At 49.4% G+C, this 23,439-nt stretch overlaps 1 protein-coding gene across 3 annotated transcripts in view; it reads right to left on the minus strand.

Annotated features, from left to right (window-relative positions):
* The window catches only part of LOC137306496 (pyruvate carboxylase, mitochondrial-like), a 1,155,436-nt gene that overhangs the window by 865,313 nt on the left and 266,684 nt on the right, over positions 1-23,439 (minus strand). For all 3 annotated transcript variants that reach the window (XM_067975757.1, XM_067975758.1, XM_067975759.1), the window contains one exon: positions 7,660-7,822. In XM_067975757.1, the coding sequence (XP_067831858.1) occupies positions 7,660-7,822 (163 nt within the window). The remainder of the gene's footprint in view (positions 1-7,659; positions 7,823-23,439) is intronic.

The following is a 23,439-nucleotide window of genomic DNA, read 5'->3' on the forward strand; positions in this document are numbered from 1 at the left end:
TAGTCCCTTGGTTCCCTAGCATTTCTGGGAAGTTATTTGTGTCCTCTTCCGTGAAGACAGAACGAAAGTATTTGTTTAATTGCTCTGCCATTTCCTTGCTCCCCATTATAAATTCTCCCGTTTCTGACTGTCAGGGATCTACATTTGTCTTCACTAATCTTTTACTTTTTACATACTTGTAGAAGCTTTTACAGTCCTCTTTTATGTTCCTTGCACGTTTGCTCTAATACTCCAATTTTCCCCTCTTAATCAATCTCTTGGTCCTTTTTTGCTGAATTCTAAACTGCTCCCAATCCTCGGGCTTGCTACTTTTTCTGGCCACTTTATATGACTCCTCTTTGGATCTAATACTATCCTTAATTTCTTTTGTTAGTCATGGTTGGGCCGCTTTTCCTTTTGTGTTTTTGCCCCAGAAAGGAATGTATAACTGTTGCAATTCATGCATTCGTTCCTTAAATGTTAGCCATTGCCTATCCACCATCATGCCTTTTAATGAAGCTCTCCAATCTATCATAGCCAACTCACTCCTCAAACCTTCGTAGCTTCCTTTGTTTAGATTTAGGGCCCTAGTTTCGGATTGGACTACTTCACTTACCATCTTAATGAAGAATTTTATCATGTTATGGTCACTCTTCCCTAAAGGATCCCGCACAACAAGATTATTAATTAACCCCTTCTCATTACACAATACCCAATCTGGGATAGCCTGTTCCCTAGTTGGCTCCTCAACGTACTGGTCTAAAAAACCATCTTGTACACACTCCAGGAATTCATCCCCCACAGGATTATTGCTAATTTGATTCGGCCAATCTTTATGTAGATTAAAGTGACCCATGATTACTGTAGCACTCTTGTTACATGCATCTCTAATTTCCTGTTTGATGCCGTCCCCTACATTACCACTACTGTTTGGAGGCCTGTAGACAACTCCCACCAGTGTTTTCTGCCCCTTGGTGCTTCTTGACTCCACCCAGACTGATTCTACATCTTGATTTTCTGAGCCAATATCCTTTCTTACTATTGCTCTGATTTCATCCTTTACTAACAACACCACCCCACCTCCTTTTCCTTTTTGTCTGACCTTCCTAAATATCGAATACCCTTGGATATTCAGCTCCCAGCCTTGGTCACCTGCAGCCATGTCTCTGTAATTGCTAATCTTATCCGTTTACATCTATTTGCGCTGTTAATTCGTCTACCTTATTACGAATGCTTCGTGCATTCGGACACAGTGCCTTTAGATTTGTCATTTTAACATTTTTAGACATCTTAACATTTTTTTGCACTATGGCCCTGTTTGTCCATTGCCTCCCCGACCTCCAACTCTTCACCACCCACCCCCATGACCTCCACCTCCGGCACCAGGCCCCTATTCATGGGTAGACTGGAGAAGCTGGGGTTGTTCTCCTTAGAGCAGAAAAGGTTGAGAGGAGGTTTGACAGAAGTGTTCAAAATCATGACGGGTTTAGATAAAGTAAATAAAGAGAATCTGTTCCCATTGGCGGAAGGGTCGAGAACCAGAGGGCACAGATTTAAGGTGATTGGCAAAAGGGCGACATGAGGAAAGACGTTTTCACGCAGCGAGTGGTTATAATCTGGAATGCGTTGGCTGAAAGGGTGGTGGAGGTAGATTCAATTGATGGGCCGATTGGCCTTGTTCTGTGCTGTAAACAATCTACGATTGTAAGGGCCGGATCCCTGAGGTGAGTGCCTTTATTGCACTGCTTGTGGATGCGGAGGAGCAGAAGTGCTCACCGAGCTTGACCGGACCTCCGCAAACGGCCGCGGCCCCCCCCCCCTGCACCGACGCTGGCCCCCCCCCCCCGCCCGGCCTCCGACTCTTCACCACCCACCCCCACGATCTCCACCTCTGGCACCAAACCCCCCCCCCCCCCCGCCCAAGGCCCACGATCCCACCCTCCCTCTTCTCCGATCTCCGGCCTTTTCCGTCTGACAGCCAGACACTCTGTCTCTCAAGGCCGGCTGCCGGGCGCGAGGCCCAGAAGCAAAATTTATTGCCCTCGCTAAGGTCGCGACCTGCGATCGTGACCCGCCAACATAACGTCCAGGTTTCACGTCCGATTATCTGCCGCTCCCGCCCGCTCCCTTCCCGTCTCCATGCTAAAATCATGCCCTGGGTGTCTGTCAGACATAGTGTTGATCCACTGGGACCAGCTCTCTAGTCTCCTCTCCAAGTACCTGCAGCAATGGAGACAGATGAAAATAGCCACTATTAAGCGCTTACTTTTCTTTTCGAACTTCTTTAAGTTGCCCTTCCTTGCACAATCGGTGTGTTGGCCAGGGGCTGCAGAAACTACTGAGTTTATTCTGAAATGCTGACACACATAGGCAAAAGCAACTTTTGAACTGAAGTAACCTGAGTTTAGTCGCTGGCCTGAGCTGGCTGGAACCGGTTTGAATCAGTTAAGTTTCATGAAAGACAAAGGAGGTGTGATAAGACACAAGTCCTCATTTAGAAAAGGAGTAATGAGGTAATGCTACCTAAGTCCTTGGGACAGAGCCAATGAGGAGAAGACACAGACTAGGCGAGCAAGCCTAAACCAATGGGAGAGAGACAGCACAGCTTGAAGAGATAAGATTCGGAATAAGAATGAGGAATCTGGGGCGTGGAGCCAGAGCGAAGACTCCGGAGACCAACCATCGCGGAAGTGGAAGAACCTACATCAGGGACGGAGAGACGATGTCAAGAGAGAGAGAGAGAACGGAACGCCTGGCCAGCGTCAGCTCTCCTTTTTGGGTATTAGCCTTTATATTCTGTGATCACTCAGGGAGTGTCAGAGAAACCTAGTGGGTGTGCATTTAGATCCTTGTTTGGGTATAAAACTGTATAACCTGGTGCAAACTGCATGTCCATATCTAACCAGACGTATAGCGTTTAGATCCTAGTTTGGGTATAAAACTGTATAACCTGGTGCAAACTGCATGTCTATATCTAACCAGACGTATAAGCTATATGTATATGATCTAATGGCGTGAATAAAGCGAATTGAGAGTTAAGAGAGAATTGACTCTTCTCCTCTTTGTACCAAGCCAATAACCGTAACCGGTGACCTCCGGTCAACAGGGTTAGGTGGGCGGCTAATTCCCAGAATGGCAAGGGCTGCCTTCCCTTCCCCTGCTATTTTGTTTGTGATTGGAAGCCTACAGAGTGAGGCATCATTACCGTAAACCCCGCATCTCGCTCCTCCCTGCCGTGCGTGCGAGCGCTGTCTCTCCCTTTAGCAGATGCCAGAATTGGGCGCCTAAACCGCGTGGGACCGGCGGGCACTCGTGCCACAGGTCCGCGTGACTTTCCCGTTCTGGTGTGACTCCCCCGTTTGTGCCCTGGTCCGTCTCACTTCACCCAGCATAACGGCCTCCAAATTTCATAGAATCACACAGTGCGGGAGGAGGCCATTCGGCCCATCTTGCCTGTGCCGGCTCTTTGAAAGAGCTCTCCAATTAGTCCCACTCCCCCCCCCTCTTTCCGCAAAACCCTGCAAATGCAAGTATTTCTCCAATTGAAAGTTATTATTGAATCTGCTTCCACCGCCCTTTCAGGCAGCGCGTTCCAGATCTTCACAACTCGCTGCGTAAAAAAAATTCTCCTCATCTTCCCCCTCTGGTTCTTCTGCCGATCACCTTAAATCTGCGTCCTCTGGTTACCGACCCTCCTGCCTATGGAAACAGTCTCTCCGTCAAAACCCTTCATAATTTTGAACTTCTCCATTAAATTTGAGCCTTTGAGGTCAAAGAAGGGGGGTCTCCCATCACGGGGCGGGGGGTCCTCGCCCCCCCTCCGTGTCTCTGGTTTATTTTGGGGCAGGCAGACACTCCGGCCCTTAAACGAGGCCACTGGAGACCCCCCACTTAAGGCCAGAGATCAACGTACCCACTTCCAGCCTGCGGGCCATCCCTCTGGAATTATAACACGGTGAAGGTTTGCTCCTCTTTTTTCTTAAACCCCGTCCCCCTCCTGCACACGGAACGTTGAATTGAACATCGCACGAGCGGATAACATAAGGAACGCCGGGCTGGTTTGTTCGGAGCAAAGGGAAGCAACAGAAACCCGACAGCAAAAACCGAAGGCGTTGATTGAGGACTCTGCGGCACCTCACGCCTCGGATATGACGCACCGGTCGCTCGTCGGAGCTGAGGAACGTTTGCGGCTCGCAGCGTGCATGGGATTAAAATTTCTTCGGGCCCGAAACGGTCTCGCGGCTGCAGCTTTGCTGCTCTCCTCGCAGTGAATTTGGTGAAGCGGCTTAAAAGGAAGGAGATTTGAGGTTGTGATACGGAGCCACAAGTCCCTGGCAAAAGAGACCAGTTCGGCTCATGTGTAGAATTGCGTAGAATGTACAGGCCATTCGGCCCAACTGCTCCATGCTGGTGTTTATGCTCCACACGAGCCTCCTCCCTCCCTACTTCATCTCACCCTCTCAGCATATCCTTCTATTCCTTTCTCCCTCATGTGTTTATCCAGCTTCCCCTGAAATGCATCAGAAGAAAACAATATGAATAAAAGATTAACTCTGCTGTTGCCTTGTTTGAAGCAAAACATTCCCTCTCCTTTGTTTTCAGTGATTCAAAAAAATTTCCCTTGCTCGTGCATTCTCGGCTAAAATCAAAGCAGGTATGGGCAGCAGGTTGGGCTGACCAGACAGTGAAACCTCGGGAGAATATTAACACTCATTCTTCTGTCTAAAAATGTTTCTTGTGTTTTTTTTTTGAAAATTAAATTTATCGACTTTCTACGGAACAGCAGGAGGGTCACAGTTTTTTTATTATTGGTTCATGGGATGTGGGCGTCGCTGGCGAGGCCGGCATTTATTGCCCCTTGAGAAGGTGGTGGTGGTGAGCCGCCTTCTTGAACCGCTGCAGTCAAGCGCCAATTATCAACGTACGATCCACGCTCCCTGCGGGGGGAGCCGCACTCACAGGGACTGGTCAGAGAGATGGGGTACAGTGTTGCACCCCTATGTCCCTTCAAACGCACTGTAGTACCAGTGATGCTCAGGAAACCCCTCTCCGCTCGTAAAGGAACAGCACGGACTTCTTTACAAGATGTAAGGAATCTTACAACACCAGGTGATAGTCCAACAGTTTTATTTGAAAATCACAAGCTTTCGGAGATTATCTCCTTCGTCAGGTGAGTGAGAGAGGGAGAGATGTTCACTGAGCAGGAACTGCAGGAATTTATGGCGAAGGCTAAAAGCATCGTCAAAGAGGTGAGTTTTCTGAAAGCAGTACTTCCAAGTATTAACATCCTTTGGCCAAGCTTTTGGTCACACCTCCTAATTTTTTCTTTGGATTGGTGTCTATTTTACTTCCTCCTCTGTGAAGCGCCTTGGTGCATTTTTCCACATTAGAGGCGCTATATAAATGCAAATTGTTCTTGTTGAACGGGCACTGAAGTGGGAAGAAATTCTGATTCAAACACAAAATTTGCTGGAATTCTAGTTAAATGTCCATACGCCTCGACTGTATTACACTCAATCCTTGGCTTGCACGCTGTACATAATGCAGAACACTCTGCGACTCACTGCGGAAAATAACAGTATCTAGGACGGTCGCGCATTGCTCGTTACTTGCATGAAGCAAATCGTGGTGAAGGAATCACAGATTGACAAAGATTCGCTACCCACTAATTATTATAAGCACCGGATAAAGTGCACGTCAGATCATAATCCTATCTCTGGCTTCACTCTCACAGTTTATCAATTCACCGAGAGGTAGCCACTATCCATCAAGGTTAGTTACTGCCCATTCATTTTGCTTTTCTGCAAAATCCAAAGCATGGATTCCGCAAATCAAACATCCATGTTTTCCTGCATCCCGTAAGTTTGGTTTCTATTTGCATCTCATTTCGAAAGAGGCACCTCCCTCTTTCGAATCCCAATTCAGCAGGCAACCGGGTGCAGCGTCAGCAGGATCAGAGACGTCTGGTCGCCTGGCCGAGATCGATATCTCACGAGGAATTAAGGCACCCGCTGTGCTACATTGAACACCACAACGCTGCACCTCCACGTCAGCCCTGCGGCAGCTGCACCACCACACCACACCAAGGATCAGCTGCGGGGACCAAATTCTATTTGTCAAGAAGGTGGATATAGAGGAGGCTCTGGAGAACTCAGTCTGACTGCACCCACTCCGTCATTTACAGATACCGAGCCACTTTCTGGCACACCAATTTTTTTTTTTTATTCGTTCATGGGATGTGGGCGTCGCTGGCGAGGCCGGCATTTATTGCCCATCCCTAATTGCCCCTTGAGAAGGTGGTGGTGAGCCGCCTTCTTTAACATCTGCAGTCCGTGTGGTGAAGGTTCTCCCACAGTGCTGTTAGGAAGGGAGTTCCAGGATTTTGACCCAACGACGAGGAAGGAACGGCCGATATATTTCCAAGTCGGGATGGTGTGTGACTTGGAGGGGAACGTGCAGGTGGTGTTGTTCCCATGTGCCTGCTGCCCTCGTCCTTCTAGGTGGTAGAGGTCGCGGGTTTGGGAGGTGCTGTTGAAGAAGCCTTGGCGAGTTGCTGCAGTGCATCCTGTGGATGGTACACACTGCAGCCACTGTGCGCCGGTGGTGAAGGGAGTGAATGTTTCGGGTGGTGGATGGGGTGCCAATCAAGCGGGCTGCTTTGTCCTGGATGGTGTCGAGCTTCTTGAGTGTTGTTGGAGCTGCACTCATCCAGGCAAGTGGAGAGTATTCCATCACACTCCTGACTTGTGCCTTGTAGATGGTGGAAAGGCTTTGGGGAGTCAGGAGGTGAGTCACTCGCCGCAGAATACCCAGCCTTTGTCTTCAGGTGGCTCCTGTAGTCTCATACCCAGTGGGGCAGGGGAGTTCCCCACCTCATGTAAAGAATAACCAGGGTCTGCATCCAGACGGAGAGGATGAAAACCCCTTCCCATTCCGCTAGCATTAAGGATTTGAGGTCAATCAGTTCAATCTATCTCAAACCGTAAATGCTTAATGCGACCAAACATCATGCTGTCTCTCTCAGGAAGGTTACGTGGATGGCCGGGGTGTATTACCGCCTTGACAAACACTAGTGTCCTTCTTATTCTTTACACTGGAGAATCCCACTCCCACATCGGGTCCAAAACTAGAGGGGCCTCCAGCAGAAACCAGATGCTAAATCTTTCGGAGGGTGACATAAGATTGGCATCCGATCTGGCTCCAAGCACTAAGTCAATTCCTTTCCTCCAACCCAGGCCAAAAAACACTGGATGGGGGACAATTTTAACCTAACTTGGAAATATATCGGCCGTTCCTTCATCGTCGCTGGGTCAAAATCCTGGAACTCCCTTCCTAACAGCACTGTGGGAGAACCTTCACCACACGGACTGCAATGGTTCAAGAAGGCGGCTCACCACCACCTTTCTCAAGGGGCGATTAGGGATGGGCAATAAATGCCGGCCTCGCCAGCGACGCCCACATCCAATGAACGAATAAAAAAAAAACCCCACCCGTGACGGGATTGGGAGCAACACCCTGCCCCATTTTGCTCTCCAACTGAAGTCAATGGGATGTCAAGCCAGCCTTCCACCCGATCGTGTGGGATTCTCGCCGGCGAGTTAGGTTAAAATTACCCCCAGTGTTTCCTTTGAAGCTGCTGAACTTCCATCATATTGAAGAGGATTGGTAAATTTCTGTTACCTCTATACGGCCAGTGTCTGGTTGGAATCCACGGGCTGGATCTTCGGTTGTCACTCTGCACTGTATCGCACAGCCGTTGATGCGGATGGTTTCTTGCTTCAGGCCTAGGTCTGGTAAACTCCTTCCCTCTGTGACGTGTATTTGGGCATGTACAAGGTCAACACTGGAGAAAAGGACGGGAAAGAAAACAACAGAGAATCAGTTGGCCCGCCATTGCAAGAGCATGTGTGAAAGCACGCGGCAGGTAGATCGCCAACTCTGGCTCGACATATTCCCGGAGGTTTCATCACATGATCTCCTGCCTGCAACCGCCCCGCCCCCGCACTCCTGCCATTGGTCGCCTGATATGACCATCCTCGCGATGCCCCCCTCCCACCACACTCCTGCCATTGGTCGCCTGACATGACCATCCTCGCGATGCCCCCCCCCACCTCCCAACACACTCCTGCCATTGGTCGCCTGATATGACCATCCTCGCGATGCCCCCCCCACCTCCCAACACACTCCTGCCATTGGTCACCTGATATGACCATCCTCGCGATGCCCCCCTCCCACCACACTCCTGCCATTGGTCGCCTGATATGACCATCCTCGCTCTGTCTCCCCACCAACACTCCCGCCATTGGTCACCTGACATGACCATCCTCGCGATGCCCCCCTCCCACCACACTCCTGCCATTGGTCGCCTGATATGACCATCCTCGCTCTGTCTCCCCACCAACACTCCCGCCATTGGTCACCTGACATGACCATCCTCGCTCTGTCTCCCCACCAACACTCCCGCCATTGGTCACCTGACATGACCATCCTTGCTCTGTCTCCCCCTCCCCCATCACACTCCCGCCATTGGTGGCCTGAGAGGTCCATCCACGCGATGGCAACCCCCCCACACTCCCGCCATTGGTCGCCTGACATGACCATCCTCACGATGCCCCCCTCCCCCACACTCCCGCCATTGGTCGCCTGACATGTCCATCCTCACGATGCCCCCCCCCACACTCCCGCCATTGGTCGCCTGACATGACCATCCTCGCGATTCCCCCTCCCCCACACTCCTACCATTGCTCCCTTGACATGACCATCCTCGCGATCCCCCCCCCACACTCCTACCATTGCTCCCCTGACATGACCATCCTCGCGATCCCCCCCCCCCACACTCCTACCATTGCTCCCCTGACATGACCATCCTCGCGATGCCCCCACTCCCACACTCCTACCATTGCTCCCCTGACATGACCATCCTCGTGATTCCCCCCCCCCACACTCCTACCATTGCTCCCCTGACATGACCATCCTCGTGATTCCCCCCCCCCACACTCCTACCATTGCTCCCCTGACATGACCATCCTCGTGATTCCCCCCCCCACACTCCTACCATTGCTCCCCTGACATGTCCATCCTCACGATGCCCCTCCCCCACACTCCTACCATTGCTCCCCTGACATGACCATCCTTGCGATGCCCCCCCCCCACACTCCTACCATTGCTCCCCTGACATGACCATCCTCACGATGCCCCTCCCCCACACTCCTACCATTGCTCCCCTGACATGACCATCCTCGCGATCCCCCCCCCACACTCCTACCATTGCTCCCCTGACATGACCATCCTCGCGATGCCCCTCCCCCACACTCCTACCATTGCTCCCCTGACATGACCATCCTCGTGATTCCCCCCCCCCACACTCCTACCATTGCTCCCCTGACATGACCATCCTCGCGATGCCCCCCCCCCACACTCCTACCATTGCTCCCTTGACATGACCATCCTCACGATGCCCCCCCCCCACACTCCTACCATTGCTCCCCTGACATGACCATCCTCGCGATGCCCCTCCCCCACACTCCTACCATTGCTCCCCTGACATGACCATCCTCGCGATGCCCCTCCCCCACACTCCTACCATTGCTCCCCTGACATGACCATCCTCACGATGCCCCTCCCCCACACTCCTACCATTGCTCCCCTGACATGACCATCCTCACGATGCCCCCCCCCCACACTCCTACCATTGCTCCCCTGACAGGTCCATCCTCGCGATTCCCCCTCCCCCCACTCCTACCATTGCTCCCCTGACATGACCATCCTCGCGATGCCCCCTCCCCCACACTCCTACCATTGCTCCCCTGACATGACCATCCTCGCGATGCCCCCCTCCCCCACACTCCTACCATTGGTCCCCTGACATGTCCATCCTCACGATGCCCCTCCCCCACACTCCTACCATTGCTCCCCTGACATGACCATCCTCGCGATGCCCCCCCCACACTCCTACCATTGCTCCCCTGACATGACCATCCTCGCGATGCCCCCCCCACACTCCTACCATTGCTCCCCTGACAGGTCCATCCTCGTGATTCCCCCTCCCCCACACTCCTACCATTGCTCCCTTGACATGACCATCCTCGCGATGCCCCCCTCCCCCACACTCCTACCATTGGTCGCCTGACATGACCATCCTCGCGATGCCCCCCCCCCCACACAATCCTGCTATTGGTTGCCCAACATGTCAAGGCAATGGCAAACATTTAAAGAAACATTTCAATATTCTCAACAAATATTCCATTGAGAAATAAAAACTCTGTGGGAAAATTGATCTACCCGTGGCTAACTGAAGAAGTTAAGGAGAGTATTCGATTAAAAGAAGAGGCCTATAATGTTGCCAAGGAGAGTAGTGAGCCTGAGGATTGGGAGAGTTTTAGAAACTAGTAAAGGACTTTGATTAAAAGGGAGAAAATCGAATATGAAAGTAAACTAGCATGAAATATAAAAACAGATTGTAAGAGCTTCTACAAGTATGTAAAAAGGAAGAGAGTAGCAAAAGTAAAGGTTGGTCCCTGAGAGGCCGAGACAGGAGAAATTATAATGGGGAATCAGGAAATGGCAGATACATTAAATAAATAATTTATATCTGTCTTCACAGTAGAAGACACAAAAAGCATACCAGAAACAGTGAGGAACCAAGGGGTTAATGAGAGTGGAGAGTGAGGAACTTAAAGTGAGGAACTTGGCTATCAATTTCTGCTCGACGATTTTGCGTCCACGACACCACACAACCCTGCCACGGCAACCTCTGCAAGACATGCCAGATCATCGACACGGATACCACCATCACACGAGAGGACACCACCCACCAGGTACATGGTTCATACTCCTGTGACTCGGCCAACGTTGTCTACCTCATACGTTGCAGGAAAGGATGCCCCGGAGCATGGTACATTGGCGAGACCATGCAGACACTGCGACAACGGATGAACGGACACCGTGCAACAATCGCCAGACAGGAGGGTTCCCTCCCAGTCGGGGAACACTTCAGCAGTCAAGGACATTCAGCCTCCGATCTTCGGGTAAGCGTTCTCCAAGGCGGCCTTCGAGACACACGACAACGCAAAATCGTCGAGCAGAAATTGATAGCCAAGTTCCGCACCCATGAGGACGGCCTCAACCGGGATCTTGGGTTCATGTCACGCTACATGTAACCCCACCAGCGAAAAAAAGTTATCTGTTTTTAATACAAGTGGTCATTCTCTCTCTCTCTCTCTCTCTGCCTTTCGGGTGTCTCTCTCTGTCTTTGTGATCTGACCGCTTGTGTATGCAGAGGTCTGGGATGTAATGTCTCTCTGTCTGAACACCATCCACTCCTTTGATTGCTTTGATTATCTCTCTGCCGAGGTGTGATAACAGGCAGTTGGAAAGATTATCTGTAATCACCAGGTATTGTTCTCTGACTATATATGCTGTGCCTTTATGGAACCCTGCACTCACCCGACGAAGGAGGAAAGCTCCGAAAGCTTGTGATTTCAAATAAAGCTGTTGGACTATAACCTGGTGTTGTAAGACTCCTTACAATATTTTTATAACCACTGAACAAAAGTGTTAAAAGAAAATTTTTCAAAAACACAATTTTTTATTGCCCCTGTAATTTTTGTCCTAGGTTTGCTCACAGCAAGTGTCCTGGAGATGAATCTTTAATTCCTGGAGACTCCAGGTTGGCGATCCCTAGCGCAGGATAGTTTTGAAAAAGATTAACATGAGGATCTTGAATTTAAATGAGAAAATGTTCTTTCTGACGTTAGTTTCTATGCAGGCTCTTTCATTCATACTGGAACGAACCCAATTTCAGCCACTACAATAGGATCAAATGGATCACTGTCAGACCATTTGACAAATCTCAGCCAATTGAACAGCCGTCACACAAGAAGCTTGTGCAGCCTTGATAGTGTAATGCACCCAGATCAGAATCAAGACTTTTTTTCTGTCACAGAATGATACAGCACAGAAGGAGGCCATTCGGCCCATCGTGCCTGTGCAGGCTCTTTGAAAGAGCTCTCCAATTAGTCCCACTCCCCCTGCTCTTTCCCCATGGCCCTGCAATTTTTTTCCTTTTCAAGTATTTCTCCAATTCCCTTTTGAAAGTTATTATTGAATCTGCTTCCACCGCCCTTTCAGGCAGCGCATTCCAGATCGTAACAACTCGCTGCGTAAAAGAATTTCTCCTCATCTCTGCCTGTCTTTTTTGCCAATTATTTTAAATCTGTGTCCTCTGGTCACCGACCCTCCTGCCACTGGAAACAGTTTCTCCTTATTTACTCTATCAAAACCCCTCATGATTTTGAACACCTCGATTAAATCTCCTCTTAACCTTCTCTGCTCTGAGGAGAACGATCCCAGCTTCTCCAGTCCCTCCGCATAACTGAAGTCCCTCATCCCTGGCCTAGTAAATCTCCTCTGCACCTTCTCTAAGGCCTCGACATCCTTCCCAAAGTGTGGGGCCCAGAATTAAATGTTAAATATTTGGTGAATTGCTGTCAATATTAACGACACGATAGCTTTTTGTATCGATATATCCGCCGTTTACATTAATATAACCCTGCGGTGCTCCTCGTCTCCCCACCCGGCCAACTCGCTACGCTTCCATTCCCCAGTGGCCTGTTTCCCTTGATCCTCGTCCCTGCTTGATTCTCCTCCTCCTCTCTTCTCTCCGCCTCCCTCTCTGGCTGGCTGGGCTGTGGTGTACCCGTCGTTGCCCAAGTCCCACTCAGCCTCTTCCATCAAACACCTCACCCTCTTCCAGCCCTCCCAAACTCCGGGCTGACTTCCTGGCTGAGATCCTCTTTTCCGCTCTTAATCGGACAACTCCCCATCTCTAAGGCCTTGACATCCTTCCTAAAGTGCGGTGCCCAGAATTGGACACAATACTCCAGCTGAGGCCTAACCAGTGACTTATAAAGTTATTTTCTCTGTTTCGGTGGGATTGCCCTATTATGACCAACTATCAAATTAATAACGCTGTGGGAATAATAATATCCAAATACCACAGTTTGGTGCGGCTGAAACTGTTGAATTTCGTCAATGCACAAACGGCTCTCCTTTAAAAAAAGGATCATTTTGCTAAAACAAGTACTCAACCATTCTTTATTAGAGGCAGACCTTTCAGGAGCGAGATTAGAAAACATTTCTACACACAAAGGGTGGCGGAAGTTTGGAACTCTCTTCCGCAAACGGCAATTGATACGAGCTCAATTGCTAAATTTAAATGTGAGATAGATAGCTTTTTGGCAACCAAAGGTATTAAGGGATATGGGCCAAAGGCAGGTATATGGAGTTCGATCACAGATCAGCCATGATCTTATCAAATGGCGGAGCAGGCACGAGGGGCTGAATGGCCTACTCCTGTTCCTATGTTCCTGTGACCTTTAAGATCAGTTTTTATTGGCAATTTTAAAAGCTGAGATTTGTTTTTTTTTTACTTCAGGTTTTATTTTTAGCCTTTTAAAAAAAAAAGGAGGTAAGCACTGAGTGGAAACACATCGAATCCCAAGAAACTCCCAGGTAAATTCGGAGCAAAATCAGTCTATCACCGACATTCAAGCAATACGTCAAGGAATTTAAAAAGGTACAGTCAAGCTAAACGTTAACCCTGAAGTATTTAGACAGCTCATGGACGCCACTGGTACGCAGCTGCCCATCAAGTAAACCCCTCGATTTTTAAAAAAAAATCAATGTAAAATGTAAGGTTTACGTGCGGCCTAACAGAGGGTCCTTAAAGGGACCACTGCAGGCCACCATCAACAAGGTAGGTTTTTTAAAAATGCCATTAAAGCACGGATATAATACGCCACTCTTTGAAAGAGCTATCCAATTAGTTCTACTGCCCCCGCTCTTTCCCCACAGCCCTGAAAACGTTTTCTTAATCTGATTCCCTTTTGAACGTTACTATTGAATCTGCTTCCGCCGCCCTCTCAGGCAACGCATTCCAGATCATCACGACTCTCTGCGTTAAAAAAAATTCTCATCTCCCCCCCACTCTGGTTCTTTTGCCAATTACCTTTAATCGGTTTCCTCTGGTCACCGACCCTCCTGTCAGTTTCTCCCTATCTGCTCTATCAAAACCCTTCGTAATAGGTACTGTAACCTCCCGCCCAGCAAGTTTTTACAAAAATTTCTCCTGCTAAACACAGAATTTAATTTGGGATGGCTTAACTGGGGAAAAAATAATATCACTGTGTAACTCTTTCTTTGAATTAGTTGAAAAGCTTGCACTGCACAATCAATTGGGAGATAATATCTGTTTGGCAGATCCTTTTATCTAAAGCCGACTAATTATACTCATTCCTTTGCAGTGACTTAATTTTTATAAAAAGTTCAGGAAAGTATAATTAAACGAAAAGGTAATCAGTATTAAAATGTGGATTTTCTTTGCATCATCACAACCAAGATCTTATGGGCCAAAGCAAACCTCCGTGTACATGAACCACAGAAAGCTGGCATGCAGGTACAGCAAGCAATTAGGAAGGCAAATGGCATGTTGGTCTTTATTGCAAGGGGGTTGGAGTAGAAGAGTAAGGAAGTCTTACTGCAATTGTACAGGGCTTTGGTAAGACCACACCTGGAGTACTGCGAACAGTTTTGGTCTCCTTATCTAAGGAAGGATCTACTTGCCTTAGAGGCGGTGCAATGAAGGTTCACTAGATTAATTCCTGGGATGAGAGGGTTGTCCTGTGAGGAGAGATTGAGTAGAATGGGCCTGTACTCTCTGGAGTTTAGAAGAATGAGAGGTGATCTCATTTGAACATATACAATTCTTAGAGCGCTTGACAGGGTAGATGCTGAGAGGATGTCTCCCCTGGCTGGAGAGTCTAGAACTAGGGGGCATAGTCTCAGGATAAGGGGTCGGACATTTGGGACCAAGATGAGGAAAAGTTTCTTCACTCGGAGGGTTGTGAATTTTTGGAATTCTCTACCTCAGGGGGCTGTGGATTGAGCATATTCAAGATTGAGATCGATGGATATTTGGACACCAAGGGATTCAAGGGATATGGGGATAAAGCGGGGAAGTGGAGTTGAGGTAGAAGATCAGCCATGATCTAATTGAATGGCGGAGCAGGCTCGAGGGGTCGTATGGCCGACTCCTGCTCCTATTTCAGGCTGGGTATTCTGCGGCGAGTGACTCCCCAAAGCCTTTCCACCATCTACAAGGCACAAGTCAGGAGTGTGATGGAATACTCTCCACTTGCCTGGATGAGTGCGGCTCCAACAACACTCAAGAAGCTCGACACCATCCAGGACAAAGCAGCCCGCTTGATTGGCACCCCATCCACCACCCTAAACATTCACTCCCTTCACCACCGGCGCACTGTGGCTGCAGTGTGTACCATCCACAGGATGCACTGCAGCAACTCGCCAAGGCTTCTTCGACAGCACCTCCCAAACCCGCGACCTCTACCACCTAGAAGGACAAGAGCAGCAGGCGCATGGGAACAACACCATCTGCACGTTCCCCTCCAAGTCACACACCATCCCGACTTGGAAATATATCGGCCGTTCCTTCATCGTCGCTGGGTCAAAATCCTGGAACTCTCTTCCCAACATCACTGTGGGAGAACCTTCACCACACGGACTGCAGCGGTTCAAGAAGGCGGCTCACCACCACCTTCTCAAGGGGCAATTAGGGATGGGCAATAAATGCCGGCCTCGCCAGCGACGCCCACATCCCATGAACGAATTTTTAAAAATTCTCTCCCTAAACCCCTCCGCCTCTCCACCTCCCTCTCCTCTCTGAAGACGTCCTTGAAAACCCACGTCTGACTTTGGTCAATCTTCCCAATATTTCCTTTCTTTGTGGCTCCGTGTCCATTTCTGCCGGAGTCTGCCTCTGCGGAGCCTTGGGATGTCTTTTCTACGTTAAAGAGGCTTCATGAATGCAAATTGTTGTCACTTCACAGTGACGGAAAATGGAATCCGGCATCTTGCTGAGCAAACAGCAATTGTGCTCAATTTAACTGGGTCACCACTGTCAGGACAACATAATATTCTGCCCTCAGTGTTAATCATTTACCTGGGGGCAGAAGAGGTAGAAATATGTGTGTTGTGAAAGTAACTGCAGAGACTGTCACAGATCATAGGAAAATAGAAACAGGAGGAGGCCATTCAGCCCCTCGAGGCTGTTCCACCATTCAATTGGATCATGGCTGATCTGTGACCTAACTCCATCTACCCTTCTTTGTTCCGTAACCGTTCATACCCTTTGCCTAACATAAAATCGATCAACTGACCCCCCCCCCCCCCCCCGCCCGCCCACCACCAGCCTCAATATCTTTTTGGGGGAGAGAGTTCCAGATTTCCACTCCCCTGTGTGTTTCCTGACATCACTCCTGAACAGCCTAGCTCTAATTTTAAGGTTATAAGAACGTAAGAAATAGGAGCAGGAGTTGTCCATTCGGCCCCTCGAGCCTGCTCCGCCATTCAATCAGATCATGGCTGATCTTCAACCTCATCTCCACTTTCCCGCCCGATCCCCATATCCCTTGATTCCCCTGGAGTCCAAAAATCAATCCATCTCAGCCTTGAATATATTCAATGACTCAGCATCCACAGCCCTCTGGGGTAGAGAATTCCAAAGATTCACAACTCTCTGCGTGAAGAAATTCCTCCTCATCTTAGTCTTGAATGGCCGACCCCTTATCCAGCGACTATGCTCCCTAGTTCTAGACTCTCCAGCCAGGGGAAACAATCTCTCAGCATCTACCCTGTCAAGCCTCCTCATAATCTTATGCTCCCTTGTTCTGGACTGTCCCACCAGAGGAAATAGATTCTCTCTATCTATCCTATCTGTTAACGATATAGCAATGTTTAAAAAGGGACAAAAAGAGATAGACTGAGTAATTATAGGCCAGTCAGTCTAACCTTGGTGGTGGGCAAATTATTGGAATCAATTCTGAGGGACAGCATAAATCATCATTTATAAATGCACGAGTTAATCAAGGACAGTCAGCATGGATTTGTTAAGGGAAGGTCGTGTCTGACTAACTTGATTGAATTTTTTGAGGAGGTAACAAAGCGGGTAGATGAGGGTAACGTGTTTGATGTAGTGTACATGGATTTTAGCAAGGCTTTTGACAAGGTCCCACATGGCAGACTGCTCAAAAAAGTAAAAGCCCATGGGATTCAAGGGAAAGTGGCTCATTGGATCCAAAATTGGCTCAGTGGCCGAAAGCAAAGGGTAATGGTCGACGGGTGTTTTTGTGACTGGAAGGATGTTTCCAGTGGGGTTCCGCAAGGCTCAGTACGAGGGCCCTTGCTTTTTGTGGCATATATTAATGATTTCGACTTGAATGTAGGGGGCTTCATCAAGAAGTTTGCAGATGGTACAAAAATTGTTTGTGTGGTTAATGGTGAGGAAGAAAGCTGTAGACTGCAGGAAGATATCAATGGACTGGTCAGGTGGGCAGAAAAGTAGCAAATGGAATTCAATCCAGAGAAGTGTGAGGTAATGCATTTGGGGAGGGCAAACAAGGCAAGGGAATACACAATAAATGGGAGGATACTGAGAGGTGTAGAGGAAGTGAGGGACCTTGTAGTGGATGTTCACAGATCCCTGAAGGTTAACAAGGCAATTGATTCCAATAATTTGCCCACCACCGAGGTTAGACTGACTAGCCTGTAATTACTCGGTCTATCTCTTTCCCCCTAAATTGCTAAATTTAAATCTGAGATAGAAAGCTTTTTGGCAATCAAAGGTATTAAGGGATATGGGCCAAAGGCGGGTATATGGAGTTAGATCGCAGATCAGCCATGATCTTATCAAATAGTGGAGCAGGCACGAGGGGCTGAATGGCCTACTCCTGTTCCTATGTTCCCTTCTTTAAAACAACAGTTCAATGTTTGCAGATAGGATAGATAGAGAGAATCTATTTCCTCTGGTGGGAGAGTCCAGAACAAGGGAGCATAAGATTATGAAGGGGTTTGACAGGGTAGATGCTGAGAGATTGTTTCCCCTGGCTGGAGAGTCTAGAACTAGAGGGGGGCACAGTCGCTGGATAAGGGGTCGGCCATTCAAGACTAAGATGAGGAGGAATTTCTTCACGCAGAGTGTTGTGAATCTTTGGAATTCTCTACCCCAGAGGGCTGTGGATGCTGAGTCATTGAATATATTCATGGCTAAGATCGATAGATTTTTGGACTCTAGGGGAATCAAGGGGTACGGGGATCGGGCGGGAAAGTGGAGTTGAGGTCGAAGATCAGCCATGATCTGATTGAATGGCGGAGCAGGCCCGAGGGGCCGTATGGCCTACTCCTGCTCCTATTTCTCATGTTCTTACCCTTACCGCTATCGCTCACCTCCTGGGGGCCAGTTTAGTGTGGCAGCGATGGATAGCTGGGGACAAAGTGCTTGTCGGTCCTTTGCCTCTTAGTTGGTGCAAGACCTGAGATGTGGAAAACATCTAAAGGACTAAAATAGTAGCACAAAAAAAAAATGGAAGGAATTGGGAAATCAATAAATGGCATAAATCTATACAGTAACTGCGTCTGTTCAAATACCTCCAGAACTGCATTAACGAGCATTTCGAGTTGCAAAAGCTTATTTCCTTTCTTCTCAATCAATGAAACGTTTCATCTCTGCAGCATTCCATCGATAAAGAGTAACATCCCGCTCCTCGAAACCGTTCAATTCAATCGTGTAGGGGCTGGCCTCGACTATACCAGCGTCATTTTATTCCGAAAAGCTTAAAATTGCAAGGGTCGTGGAAGCCGAGGTCATTTGGTGCCTCAGTTGGAATGAATGAAAGAGAGGAGATTGGAATCACGCAGTTCCTCAGTGCCTCTCTGTTCTGGGACAAGAAGGGTTGAGGGTCCGACTGAGACGACGCGTATATGAAGGAAGTTTTTGTACTCATCGGCCACCCACCTACGTGCCTTTGGTGCCAGTTCCACTGGCTGCTCAATCCGGGTCGAGGACAGTGGTGTGCAACCCTGCCATTCTGTCCTGGGCCAAAATTTATCCCTCAACCAACATCGCTAAAACAGATGATCCGGTCATTATCACATTGCTGTTTGTGGGATCTTCCTGTGCGCACATTGGCTGCCGCCTTTCCTACATCACAACAGTGACCGCACTTCAAAAGTACTTCATTGGCTGTAACGCGTTTTGGGACGTCCTGAGGTCGTGAAAGGCGCGATAGAAACACAAATTCTTTTTTTCTTTCTACCGTGAGCTGAGCTTGCTACCCCCATCAGTCCATTACCAAGAGACCATCTTCTTCCACATCTGGACCACTGATTCCCTTACTGTATCTCGACCACCTCCACCATCAAAAACTATCATCCACCTCCTCACTCAATCCCCTTCCCCCCAGCTCCTGGCCAACTTTCCCTGTTGGTCCTGTGGTCACTGCCATCACCCCTACCCCGGGCAATATCCTCACCCCCTTTCAACACTGCTATCATCAACCTCACCTCTACCCCGGGCAATATCCTCACCCCCTTTCAACACTGCTATCATCAACCTCACCCCTACCCCGGGCAATATCCTCACCCCCTTTCAACACTGCTATCATCAACCTCACCTCCACCCCGGGCAATATTCTCACCCCTTTCAACACTGCCCTCATCAACCTCACCCCTACCCCGGGCAATATTCTCACCCCCTTTCAACACTGCCCTCATCAACCTCACCCCTACCCCGGGCAATATCCTCACCCCCTTTCAACACTGCCCTCATCAACCTCACCCCTACCCCGGGCAATATCCTCACCCCCTTTCAACACTGCCCTCATCAACCTCACCCCTACCCCGGGCAATATTCTCTCCCCTTTCAACACTGCCCTCATCAACCTCACCCCTACCCCGGGCAATATCCCCACCCCTTTCAACACTGCCCTCATCAACCTCACCCCTACCCCGGGCAATATTCTCACCCCTTTCAACACTGCCCTCATCAACCTCACCCCTACCCCGGGCAATATCCTCACCCCTTTCAACACTGCCATCATCAACCTCACCTCCACCCCGGGCAATATCCTCACCCCCTTTCAACACTGCCCTCATCAACCTCACCCCTACCCCGGGCAATATCCTCACCCCTTTCAACACTGCCCTCATCAACCTCACCTCCACCCCGGGCAATATCCTCACCCCCTTTCAACACTGCCCTCATCAACCTCACCCCTACCCCGGGCAATATCCTCACCCCTTTCAACACTGCCCTCATCAACCTCACCTCCACCCCGGGCAATATCCTCACCCCTTTCAACACTGCCCTCATCAACCTCACCTCCACCCCGGGGAATATCCTCACCCCTTTCAACACTGCCCTCATCAACCTCACCCCCACCCCGGGCAATATTCTCACCCCTTTCAACACTGCCCTCATCAACCTCACCTCTACCTCGGGGAATATCCCCACCCCTTTCAACACTGCCCTCATCAACCTCACCTCCACCCCGGGCAATATCCTCACCCCTTTCAACACTGCCCTCATCAACCTCACCCCTACCCCGGGCAATATCCTCACCCCTTTCAACACTGCCCTCATCAACCTCACCCCTACCCCGGGCAATATTCTCACCCCTTTCAACACTGCCCTCATCAACCTCACCTCCACCCCGGGGAATATCCTCACCCCTTTCAACACTGCCCTCATCAACCTCACCCCTACCCCGGGCAATATCCTCACCCCCTTTCAACACTGCCCTCATCAACCTCACCTCCACCCCGGGCAATATCCTCACCCCCTTTCAACACTGCCCTCATCAACCTCACCTCCACCCCGGGGAATATTCTCACCCCTTTCAACACTGCCCTCATCAACCTCACCCCTACCCCGGGCAATATTCTCACCCCTTTCAACACTGCCATCATCAACCTCACCCCTACCCCGGGCAATATCCTCACCCCTTTCAACACTGCCATCATCAACCTCCTCTTTAAAAAAAACCCTCAGACCCTCTATCATCACAGTCTTTGAATGTCTCTTTGCCATATGAAGGCACAGGCACGATGGGCCAAATGGCCTCCTAGTGTGCTGCAAGAGTCTCCAAGCACTCAATTCCTCCAAATAGTTTTCCGATCAACACCAAAAGCCAACCTCCTCATCCTCCGCCATTGCTGGCCAGGCCATTCTCCTCCAAGGCCTACATTTATAGCACCGCACTCTCGGAGTTACCTCGTCCAACGCAGGTAGTGTGCCTCCTCAAACTGTAATACATTTTCTTTACTTGTATTTCCTCTTGATTGTATGGGCTATCTACCTCCCTCCCTTTGACCCAAAGAGCATTTTTACTAGCCTGGATATCTGGGTAAAATTCATAGCGTGCCCAGGGAACGAACAGAGGCCTGTTTTCAATTTATTCCAGCTCCTGCTTTTATCAGGTGACCTCATCTTCGAAAGGCAACAGAACAGCAAGACGCTAGACTCTGCCTTAGGCTTCAATTGCCAACCAGACTTATTGAACAGTCAGAGAATAAGAGCTGTAGAATGTTTTTATGTTTAAGTTTTGCAAGCTCAAGGGGCAGAAAAGAAAATTGAAGGGAGAAAGGGTTAGAAGGATATGCTGAGAGGGTGAGATGAAGTAGGGAGGGAGGAGGCTCGTGTGGAGCATAAACACCAGCACGGACCAGTTGGGCCAAATGGCCTGTTTCTGTGCTGTAATATTCTTGGGTAATTTTATGTTAAAACATTATGCTAAATGGTAAATAATAAATAATTGTTCTCATGCAGAGATTCTTTGCTTTGTCTCAGCATCGATAGGTGACACCCGCCCTTAAACTTTATCTCTCTCAAGGCTCCAGGTCAAGTCACCAATTTGGAAAAGACAGATTGACAAAAAAAACTTCCCTGAACCCGGTCAATTTAAATAACTCCAGAGAGGAACAGAGGAGATTAACGGGGATGTTGCCAGGACTGGAGAATTTTAGCTATGAGGAAAGATCGGATCGGCTGGGGTTGTTTTCTTTGGAACAGAGGAGGCTGAGGGGAGATTTAATTGAGGTGTATAAAATTATGACATGACTAGATAGAGTGGATAGGGAGGACCTATTTCCCTTAGCAGAGAGGTCAATAACCAGCGGGCAGAGATTTAAAGTAATTGGTAGAAGGATTAGAGGGGAGCTGAGGAGAAATTTTTTCACCCAGAGGGTGGTGGGGTCTGGAACTCACTGCCTGAAAGGGTGGGAGAGGCAGAAACCCTCAACTCATTTCAAAAGTACTCGGATGTGCACCTGAACTGCCGTAACCCACAGGGCTACGGACCAAGTGCTGGAAAGTGGGATTAGGCTGGGGAGTTCTTTATCGACCGGCACGGACACAATGGGCCGAATGGCCTCCTTCTGCGCCGTAAATTTTTCTATGTTTCTAAGAGTCGCCCGTCAAAAAACATATCTGAGCAAATCAAATCACCTGCCCTACAACAAATGAGCTGTAACATTTTTCTATGAGTGAAGCTGGTTTTTCGTCCTTTAGGTGCCGTGACAGAGTTAAAGAAATGCTAGATTTTAAACAAAAATACCTCATTTTTGTCACAATCTCTTCAAATTATATCTCCTCCCGTGTCCACACAGTAACCCTCGGTATATCCTGGGCTCCACCCCAGATCCCTCCAATTCATTAGATAGTGGCTCAGTGGGTTTCTCTCTCTCTCTCCCTCTGAGTCAGAAGGTCATAGGTTCGAGCCCCACTCCAGAGATTTCAGTCCATAATCCAGGCCGACACTCCCAGTGCCAGTACTGATGGAGCGCTGCACTGTCGGAGGTGCTGTCTTTTGGATGAGACGTTAAACCGAGGCCCCGTCTGCCCCTCTCAGGTGGACGTAAAAGATCCCACAGCCACTATTGGAAGAAGAGCAGGGGGAGCTCTCCCTGGTGTCCTGGGCCAATATTTATCCCTCAACCAACATCACTAAAACAGATGATCTGGTCATTATCACATTGCTGTTTGTGGGATCTTGCTGTGCACAAATTGGCTGCCGCCTTTCCTACATTACAACAGTGACTGCATTTCAAAAGTACTTAGTTGGCTGTAAAGCGTCTTGGGACGTCCTGAGGTCATGAAAGGTGCGATATAAATGCAAGTTCTTTCTTTTTTACATGCTGTTCCTCGACAAAATGAATGGGCAGTGTAGCTGATATTCATGGGCTTCACTCAGTGTGACCAGAACACGCTCGGCCCTGATATTCTTGGGGTGGGGTCTCCAGCCTCCCATCGCAACTCCGCAGGAGACCAGTCTAACTACCCCAAAACACAGCAGAAATCCTGCTGTAACCCAGCGAGGCCAGGTCCCCATCCCCCAGTTAGGCCAGGTCCCCATCCTCCGGTTAGGCCAGGTCCCCACCACCTGCTTAGGCCAGGTCCCCACCCCCCGGTTAGGCCAGGTCCCCACTACCTGCTTAGGCTAGGTCCCCACCCCCGGTTAGGCCAGGTCCCCACCACCTGCTTAGGCCAGGTCCCCACCCCCCGGTTAGGCCAGGTCCCCACCACCTGCTTAGGCCAGGTTCCCCAACCCC

Source organism: Heptranchias perlo, chromosome 43 (assembly GCF_035084215.1).
Source record: "Heptranchias perlo isolate sHepPer1 chromosome 43, sHepPer1.hap1, whole genome shotgun sequence".
Taxonomy (NCBI): domain Eukaryota; kingdom Metazoa; phylum Chordata; class Chondrichthyes; order Hexanchiformes; family Hexanchidae; genus Heptranchias; species Heptranchias perlo.